This window comes from Triticum aestivum, chromosome 4A (assembly GCF_018294505.1).
Source record: "Triticum aestivum cultivar Chinese Spring chromosome 4A, IWGSC CS RefSeq v2.1, whole genome shotgun sequence".
Taxonomy (NCBI): domain Eukaryota; kingdom Viridiplantae; phylum Streptophyta; class Magnoliopsida; order Poales; family Poaceae; genus Triticum; species Triticum aestivum.
Genome location: NC_057803.1, coordinates 632,210,715 through 632,220,921, shown reverse-complemented (window position 1 = coordinate 632,220,921; position 10,207 = coordinate 632,210,715). Strand labels below are relative to the sequence as shown.

Below are 10,207 nucleotides of genomic sequence, written 5' to 3'. Positions count from 1 at the left end.
GTTTTCAGTTTCCTATAATTTTTTTTGTTTTCTGTATTTATTCTTTTTTCTTCTTCTTCTTTTTCTTTATGTGCCTGTTCAAAATTTCACAACTTCTCAAAAATTATTTGGGATTCAAGAAAATGTTTGCATTTTCAAAATTGTTCGCAAATTTTCAAAAAATGTTCATGTTTTCAAAATTTCTTTGGTAGTTTGAAAAATGTTCCTGTTTCAAAATTTGTTTGCAAATTTCAAAAAATGTTAATATTTCCAAGTTTTGTTCGAGAGTTTCCAAAATTGTTTGCAAATTTCAAAAAATGTTCGTGTCTCCAAATTTGTTCTGGAGTTTCAAAAAATGTTCGCGTGCAAAAGTTGTTCGTGTTTCCAAACTTTGTTTTGGAATTTGAAAAATTGTTCCTGTTCAGTTTTTTGGGGTAATTTAAAACATGTTCCCGTTTAGAAAAATGTTTGGGTCTCCAAAATTTGTTTGCATGTTGAAAAATGTTTGAGTTTGCTCAGAATTTGCAAAAAAAATAAAGATGTTCGCATTTGATAAAACATTCACGTTTTGTTTTTGAAAAAAAAGTTTTGCGTTTGAATTTTTGAAAACGTTCGGATCGGCGTTTGAGTTTCTTATAAGGTTTTGCGCTTTTCTGGAATCAAGAAAGCTAGCTAGCTCAACTGGTTTTAATCGTATGCTCGGAAGCCGCGGGTCTAGCGTTCGAATCGTGGCAATGCATCCTTTTTTATTTCAGCGTGATCTACTGTTCGCGAGTGAGATGGGCCGGCCTAGTCGACAGATTTGCCTGTGCGTTACGTCGACAGTCTGCCGCAGAGAGCGGCACATAGGAGCTCCCGTATATGTTCTACTAGTACATATGAAAGTGCAGATTTTCTTGTCAAGGAAGCCCAGGTCACAGCGCCTAGCACAGAAATCCGATTGGGTCCTCGACTTGTCCTGGACATTTCTACAGGAGAAGAGGGCCGCAAAGGCCTGGGTTGCCGACATATATGTATGCCGGATCCTCGAGTGTTTATAACTGATTTCCGGAGGGCACCTCTCCTGTCAGATTGTTGTAAGACATGTTCAGGCGACTCAATGATGTGAGGGCCGATAAGCTTGTAGGGATTCTACCAGACAACTTATTGTGTGATAGATCGAGTGACGAAGAATTTTTCCTCTGAACGCATTCCATGATAAGCTTGTAGGGATTCTACCAGACAACTTATTGTGTGATAGATCGAGTGACTCCACTTGTACCAAGGCAACAATCTTCTCAGGAATTTTTCCTCTGAACGCATTCCATGATAAGTTCAGGCGACTCAATGATGTGAGGGCCGATAAGCTTGTAGGTATTCTACCAGACAACTTATTGTGTGATAGATCGAGTGACTCCACTTGCACCAAGGCAACAATCTTCTCAGGAATTTTTCCACCGAACGCATTCCATGATAAGTTCAGGCTCTTCAATGCGACAAGACTGCCAATTTCTTCAGGAATATCTCCAACAAGATTATTTGAGGATAAATGAAGATTCACCATAAAATATGATTTCTCCTGTATATAATCTCTCTTGACCCTTTGTGAGTACTCTCACTGTAGTCCACCAATTCATTATCACCGATTGCCAAACCATGGCCAAATGCTTCTTCATATCCAGCATCGTCATCTCCCATTAGTATCATCCCTTTGAAGTTAACAATGGATGTTGGTATGCTCCCAGTTATATTGTTGTAGGCAAGGTCCAAATACTGAAGATTACTGATCTTCATAAGCTCCACTGGAATGTGGCCATAAAACATATTTGATCGCAGACGTAAGAATGCCAACGACGTCAATTTCTGCCCAATCCATGTTGGCAAAGTCCCAAAGAAATGATTATTTGAAAGATCAAGAAAGATGAGTAGGTTGCAGCTTTGGAGAAATGAAGGAAATTCACCAGAGAGGTGGTTGTTTCTCAAGCTTAGGTTACGAATACTCAGACTAGTTGTGTTTGTTGTGGATTCATTGTCTAGGCAATCTGGAACTGACCCAGTTAGATTGTTTCCTGATATGTCTAACAGACTGAGTGATTGCAATTTGAACAGAGAATATGGTATGTTTCCTGAGATACAATTGTCAAACAGAACAAGTGTTTGAAGTCCCGACGCTCCAAAGTCTAATGGCAATGGTCCTACTAAATTGTTCCTACTGATATCTAGGTTGGATAGATTTGTAGGAAGCTTAGGAATTGGACCAGTGATCTGATTAGAACTAAAATCCATTGCTATTCCTCTCATAAATTCCATTGTTGATGGGAGGACTCCTCTGATCTTATTATCTCGGATATTGATATAAAATACTGAGGAAGTTGAAACCCAAAACCAATCTGGCAACATGTCAGATATACTTGTGTTTGATATATCGAGACTATATAGTTGTCTTTGCCATCTAAGCCACATTGGAAACTTGGCCCCTAGCTGGCAGGATCGAAGTTCAAGTGTTGTTAGATTGAAGGCAGGAACCCAAGCTGGGCTGACTACGATGGCTATGGAGTTGTCAGACAATGTCAACACGTCTAGCATGTCTAGACGCGATAAATGACCTTCATGTATGACCCCATCCAGGTTGTTGGAGCCAAGGTACAATGATTTTAGCTTTGTGAGCTCTCCTATCCACAACGGCAGGGGGCCTGTGAGCTTGTTACAGCTTAGATCAAGGATTGTCAGGTTGCTTAAGGGTACTGGCGTAGTTGGCAGACTTCCAGTCAGATTGGTAAAAGGTAGATCCAATGTTTGTAACTTATTCCATGAACAACTAGGTAAGCGTTGGAAGAATTCTGCTATGCACCCATTGATGTTGTTTTCAAACAGAAACAACTCTTCCAAGTTACAAAGATTCTTCATGCTAGTTGGTACCATGCCCACCAGGTCATTGCTTGATAAATCAAGTCTAACCATGGAGGTCATATTACCTATCTCGTCGGGAAACGGCCCATGGAGACCACTCGCTGATATATCTAGATACTTAAGTCTAGTTAAACCCCAAAACCAGTTTGGCGTGCTACGTTTGAGGAAGTCATTGGCCGGAAGGTCAAGTATTTCAAGAGATGTCAGATTTGAAAACTGAAGAGAATCAGGGCTGCTTGTAAGATCGCAATATCCAAGACGGAGAATTTTTAGAAATGGAAGCATGTTCACAACCGGAAGCCAATGAGCAATTGTACTAAGGTTTACAAATGTCATGTCTAGGTGTTGAAGGGAAGTTAACCGGGACAACCACGTGATATCCCTGGAGTATGTGTCACCAAGAGTGGAATCAAGACTGAAGTAACGCAGGTTGGAGAGATTACCAAGCTGTGGGGGTACCCTTCCAACGAAGTATGAATTTGATAGGTCTATATATTTCAAGTTGTAGAGGGAGCCTAAGAACTCTGGTATCTGCAACTCGAACCTGTTGCAGCTGAGGTCGAGATACTGTAGGTGTTGTAAACCAAGCAGCGAGGAGCTTATGTTACCTCCAAGCACCTGCACAATGCTGTTGTGGCAACCTGGTCCATGGAGATCGAGCCTGATGACACGGCCGGTAATGTTGCTGCAGTGGACGCCCTTCCATTGGCAGCAGTCACCGCCCTTCCATGATGAAAGACGGTTTGCAGTGTCTGAGAGGCCTGCCCTGAAGGTGACAAGGGCAGACCTCTCGTCCGAAATACAGCTGGTGATGGTATAGTTTCGATGGGCAGATGTCTCCTCTTTGGTGCTCTTGGCTTGAGTGAGGAAGAGCAAGCCTATGGCTATCTGGATGCAGGAGAGTTGAATTGTGCCCATGGGTGCTTTTGGGATGGATGTGTGTTCGATCTTGGTGCAGGATACCCAATGGTATGCATGATATTTATGGTATCCACCTCTTGGTGTCACCTCACAACGAAATAATAGACTCAACTCTTGGTGCCATGGCTGTTGAATTTTGTGGCATGCTCAACTGCCACCATTATGTGCTTACAGTGATATGAGTGGCGATTGTCTTCAATGTACAGTTGGTATGAGTTGGCGATTGTCTTTCAATGTACAGTTGCATGACTTGCGTGTAAACTTGAGCAGCAGGGATTTCCATGACAGTATTATGTTGCAGGTCAATATTGTAGACCACACAATGTCCATGCAGATGAAGACCCCTCTGATTTTTCCTTCTTAGGACTAGCAGGGGCCTATGCTATTTATAGCTTCTTAGATGTGGATGTGGGATAGCACGCGGATGATGACTTCCAGGATTAGAATTCAAAGCGACTGAAACATGAATTGACAAAATTGGCCAGCTGCCTGGATTGGTGGAGAAGAGTATGCATATAGTTAACTGCACATCACTGTCAGGAGTCAGGAGTGAGGGTGAGAGAAATCCAGAACTAAATACCATCCGTGTGTTAGGCTAATACTACAAGAAATTAAACAAAACAAAAGGATGGGGTTCCCTCGTCCTGGCCAACACCAGTAGAGGCTTCTATATGTCTCTGTGATTTTGTGCCATGGCTGCTGAATACTGTGCCATGCTTAACTGCCACACGACGTGCTTACAGGTTGCACGACTTGTGTGTAAACTTGAGCACCAGTGGCTTCCATGACAATGTCGTTGTTGAATATTGTAGAGACCACACAATGTCCATGCTGATGAAGACCCCCTCTGATTTTTCCAAGAAAGAAGTAGCAGGGATCTACGCTATTGACAAACTACTGTCTACGGATTTCAACACCCCCCCCCCCCCCCCCCGCGGCTCCCGCGTCGTCCCCCTTGGGCGACTCGGGGGCGACTAGGGTTTCCCCCGGCGCCGCCACCCCCTCCAGCCCCCCCTCCCCTTGCCGCCGCCAGAGGTACGCCAACCTAGGAGGCTGCCGATGAAGGTGGCGGCGAGGCTCCCCGTCGCTTCGTCCCTTGGCGAAGGACCCTGGACGCCGGGGTGGCGGCCCCGGACGGCGAGGCGGCGCCACCTTCGCGGCAGGTCGCGGGCGCGGGATGCGGCGGACGGCCTCCTCGGCAGCTTGGGCAGCGAGGAGCCGGCAGGAGGTGGTCGTGGTGTGGGCTTCTTCCACTCCAGATCTGAAGGTCGTGCTTCTCTCCTCCTCTGCTCCACTCCCCCCTCTGGCGGTGTTCAATCTGTGGCTTTGGCTATCAGATCCGGTGCTGGCGGGGTGATGGTGGTATAGGATTGCGTCTGGGGTAATCCCTTGGCCGGTTCTCCGGCCACGGCGCGTGCGCGTGTGGTTTTCCTCCCTGGAGGCGCCGCTGAGGACCTATTTTTTTCCACCCCCGTCCCAGATCCCGGGTGAAAGCCCAAAACCCGTCCCGGGTTGGGCGGCGGCGGCGCCATGCGCGTCGTTCTCTCCTTGGAGACGCCGCCTGGGGCTCTCTGGTTCTTCGGGAGAGTGGTTGTGAGGTTGGAGAGCGCCTGTCGGCGGCGAGCCCAAGGGGTGATTTTTTTGTGTAGGGTGTGTGTTCCTGCAGGTGTATGCCTTGACGGAGTAATGCTCTGCGGCGGCAAGGTCGTGGTGTGTCATGGTGGCTCTGCTCCTGAGCCGGGTTGGAGGGGGATAGGGTTCCTCTTCCCGTTGACAGCCCCACGACGCGCACCGCAGAAGCCTCTTCCCTTGTGCGGACACTGGAGCGGCACCTGGTGCTTCCAACTTTCTTCCCTGGTGCTCTGCATTGCTTCTTCGACGATCCTCCCGGCAGCTTTCCTTCTGTTTCTCGGTGTACAAGGAAGGTGGCAGTGTAGCGGATGTGGTGTGTCTTTGGTGTGGCGAGGACCGATAGTTTACTTGCTCTAGTGTGTCGGCCGGCGCCTGCTCTAGCTCTCAGGTGAGCTCCCAACGATCCGATGGTGCGGCGCCTTCGAGCCTAGGCGAGAGGATAGGGTTCCTCTTCGGTGTTGGAAGACAGGTGCTCGTTTTGTCCGATGCTCCGTGGTCAGGCGACCCCCGGTGCCTCCATGCTACTGACTGAACCTCGATGTTTCTTTGTTTTCCTGTCTTTGGTCCCGGGGTGCAGCGGGCTTCGACATTACTTGCAGGACTTTCTCGTGTATTTTCTTGGTGTGCAGTAGTGTGCGTTGCGTTGTAAGTTGCTCGGTCAACTCCCATGTATCTTTCGGTCGCTCATGCTTGGTGGCCTTGTGTAATCCTGGCCGGTTAATGGCTTTGTTAAATCAAAGCCGGGCTCTACTTGAGCCTTCGTTCCAAAAAGGGATCTACGCTATTTATAGCTTCTTAGATGTGAGATAGCACACCGACGATGACTTTCAGGAATAGAAATTTAGAATTCAAAGCGACTGAGACAAGGATTGGCAAAACTGGCCAGCTGTCTGATTTGGTGGACAAGAGTGTGCATATACTCATAGTTAATTGGGCATCACTGTCAGTGTCAGGTATCTGGACCAGAGAAATCTAAACTTAACACCGGCTGTTAGGAAAATAGGTAGAAGGAATTTGAATCACAAGCACATAATGGTAGCAGAATAGTGGTATATGGAGTGTTGCAAATCAAGAATCACAAGTACAAGCACACCGGCTGTTAGGAAAATAGAAGAAATTACGTTGGCCTGGCTAACACTAGTAGAAGCTGCCATACGGAGTGTTGCAAAGGTAGAAGGGCCGCGAGCATCAGTTCTGATCGAGTAGTGGTATGCGAGGTTGTGTTATTCGGTTTGTATCATATTCTCAGCGGAAATGACAGATTTTCATCGCCCAGCAGCGAGCTGCGAGCAGCAAACTGTCAGGCGGTACCACCTCTTTCGGAGACTGCGACCCGGCATCAGCAGCAAAATTAAAAGAGGACTGATACCTATCCGAGCTCATGCGAGTCGAATCACCGGGGAGGGCGCGGATCTGCGGAGCGAAGAGGCGGCCGAGCCGGCGGGTCCAGGGAACAAATCGAGCTCCGGGAGGGTGGAGCTGGGAGGATTCCGCGGGGACTCCGGCGAATTCGGGAGCGGGATTCTGATGGGAATGGTGGAGTGGGAAGGGGAGCAACGGAGTGGAGGAGAACAGATGAACCGAGAAGAGGGGAAGCTTGAGATGACGAGCTGAAGGAGCACGCCCGCCTTACATGTCCCTCGCTTTAGCGTTTAACTTTTCAATGCCTCAATTCAGCCTCTTAACTTTCTAGTCCTAGTACAAGTTTCAATAATCGTTTGGTAATGAAAAAAATGATGATGTTCTTGAAAATGTTGTGCGGCGAGCAAAGAAAATGGGCGCTCCAATGCATCATCAACAATACTTTTGCCTTCACTCCAAGGGAGTCTCTAATCGAATCATTGAAATATTCTCCCTCAGATATCTCCTAAAATCATAACTCCTCAAATATGAAGAGTTAAAAATGTGTGGAGCTAACTGAACCCTTAAGTTTAACCTTTTAAATTCAAATTATGCACAAACATCTCATTCGAAACCCAAATCGGAAACTAGATTTAAACCACATTGCGCATAATTATGCATAGTGGTTTAACAGCATAGTTCATAATTAAAGTGGATGACACTTACTTTAGAGCTAATATATATCGACCTACCTGCTTATAAAGTGAGGTGTGTTTCACTGATTTTTGATCCACCGTATAGACTTATTTTCTCCCGTACCATTTCAGAGGTGATACTATTTTTTGGGGTGTGATTTTAGTCCGATTTGTTTCCCGTCCCCGTATTGGGCTGCCAGCAGCAGTACGTGTGCTCCGGCCTTGGCCAGCCCGCTCAGTTGCAAAAGGATTTATTTTTTATGTTACCATATTGGGCTGCCCAGCAGCAGTGCGTGCGTTGACTCACATATACAGAAACCCCATGTTGTTTTTTCAATTAAATGTCCCACGTTGCTTCTTTACGAAATCACTAGTTGAGGAGTACTTGTTGTAAAGATCGCTCCAACACCTTAGGTTGCGACAAGTGGTGCACATGCAACGCGCCATTTGTCGCAACCTAGGAGTTTTTCTTTTTTTCGTAGATCCATTTATTCAAAATGTTTTATCTCTCAAACCGTGCATCCAAATCTCAACCCGCTTTTACCGTTGGATTCCTCGCGTCGAGATCTTCAAATCTAGATCCCATGTTGATAGGTTTTGATGTACTTTTTTTCACAAAAGAAGCCGGCCAGAAAAACCGGATGAAAAAACCGAACCGGGAGCACGGATTTTTTTCCCTTTCCGAAAGAGGCACGGCCGTGACTCTCGCGAAAGGAAAAAAACCAGAAAAAGAGTTTTTTTTCGTTTCCGAGAGGCACAACCGTGACTCTCGTGAAAGCACACCCGTGCCTCTCGCGGAAGCAAAACCGTGACTCTCACGAAATGAAAAAAAACGTGTTTTTCTCTTTTCGAGAGGCACGGCCGTGACTCTCGCGAAAGTACAACCATACCTTTCGCGGAAGCAAAACCGTGACTCTCACGAAAGGAAGAAAAAAACAGGAAACACGTTTTATTTTCGTCTCCGAGAGGCACGGCCGCGACTCTCGCGAAAGCACAACCGTGCCTCTCGCGGAAGCAAAACCGTGACTCTTGCAAAGGGAAAAAAATAAAAAATGCGTTTTTTCCCTTCCGAAAGGCACGGCCGTGACTCTCGCGAAAATAAAACCGTGCCTCTCATGGAAGCAAAACCGTGACTCTCGCAAAAGAAAAAAGAAAACAGAAAACACGTTTTTTTTTCGTTTCTGAGAGGCATAGCCGTGACTCTCGCGAAAGCAAAACCGTGACTTTCGCGGAAGGAAAACCGTGACTCTCGCAAAAGGGAAAAAAAGAAACGTGTTTTTTCACTCAAAAAAAATTCTGAATTTTTTTTTTGGTCGAAAGCTAAGGAATACCGGTGGGAAACCAAAATGTCAAAAAACCCCGTTTAAATAGCCGAAATGTGGAAAAATAAAAGAAAAACAAAATTCGGAGGGAGCGTCCAGAGCGCGACATGTGGCGAATGGCTGAGAGTGCGCCAAGTGGCGCTGATCGTTGCGAGACTCCTGAAGAAGCGCTCGTTAATTAGTGGCTCCCGCTTCTTTACCTCTAATATCATCGGTGTAGTATGTGGCTTGGACTGCTGGTTGGAGTAGAATGCACATACATGATCATGTAAATCCATCCGCATTAGCATGATGTCTTTTTCTGCAATTTTCTTCCAGTGAAAAAGTTGGCCACATGATGAGCCTCGGACCTGTAGCCATTCAAGGAAAACCGACAGCAACAAGTGTTTCCGAGGCATCCTCCATAATGTATGCATAGCCAGCATTTCATCCATTGTTCGGATGCTTGTCAAAGTTTTGAATCAACCCAAATACTGTGTCATCAAACAAGTGGATGCACCTACTATAATTTTCTCACTTCCCCTGCTCCAATTTTATGACCAACGTGACATCAAAATGGCATACCAAACTCCATGACTGAAGAATTTGGTGTTGCGAAGACTGTCCTCAAGCTCTTGACTGGGTCTGTATATTGCATCATGCTTTCCAGGATCCCATGGCAATGATAGCTTCACAAAGTTAGTAGCATAGGGTAGCCCCAATTATATGGGACAGTGTATTACAATTTACAACTCCTCGAGTGCCTACATTCCATGGTAATATGAGTGATCCACTACTCTTGCCCCCTTCTGGTTGCATCATAAGGCACACCAGCTTGGAGATGTCTTCCTGGTCGGCCAGCGCACCCATCTCCTCATTGAGCACGATGGCAATGAGGATGCACACGGAGTCGATTCCTGGGTGACGGCGGATGCAGGTAGCTTTATGTCACTGTCAGTGTAGTATTCCCTCCGTCTCATAATATCAGAGTGTTTTTGACACTAGAGGGAGTAGCATTGTGTCGAACAGATGGTGGGTCAGTGGCTTCATGTCACTGCTGGTGTAATAGCATTTTGTCGAACACATGGTGTGTCACAGTTTCGTAGGATCAAGGATGCCTAACGCTTGCAGCGGAGGAATAAGTAAATGCTCGGAAGAATCAACAAGAAGCATACACATAAACCCAACAGTAAGAGACTTGCCAAAACCCAATGACAAACAGGAGGTGGGTGTCAGAGTGTTCAACTTGAGGTCAATGCACGACTGCAGTGACTTGCCCAACCCCTAAGGCCTTGTTTGGTAGAGGGGGGTTTCCAACCCCAAAGGGGGTGGGGATTTGAGGGGATTCAGTGAATCCCTCTCTTCCACCCAATCCTCTCAAATCTCCTGAATTCCCAATCCCCCTCTAGCCACAATCCTTTTTGTATAGAAGTGTTGTTTGATACGCAG

At 46.4% G+C, this 10,207-nt stretch overlaps 1 protein-coding gene across 1 annotated transcript; it reads right to left on the bottom strand.

The window, feature by feature from the left end:
* Positions 1 to 1,281: 1,281 nt before the first annotated feature.
* LOC123082772 (receptor-like protein EIX1) lies at positions 1,282 to 4,016 on the bottom strand. Its single transcript, XM_044505023.1, has one exon. It carries the CDS (start codon positions 3,784 to 3,786, stop codon positions 1,516 to 1,518), a length of 2,271 nt encoding a protein of 756 aa, XP_044360958.1. The 5' UTR covers positions 3,787 to 4,016; the 3' UTR covers positions 1,282 to 1,515.
* Positions 4,017 to 10,207: the final 6,191 nt, after the last annotated feature.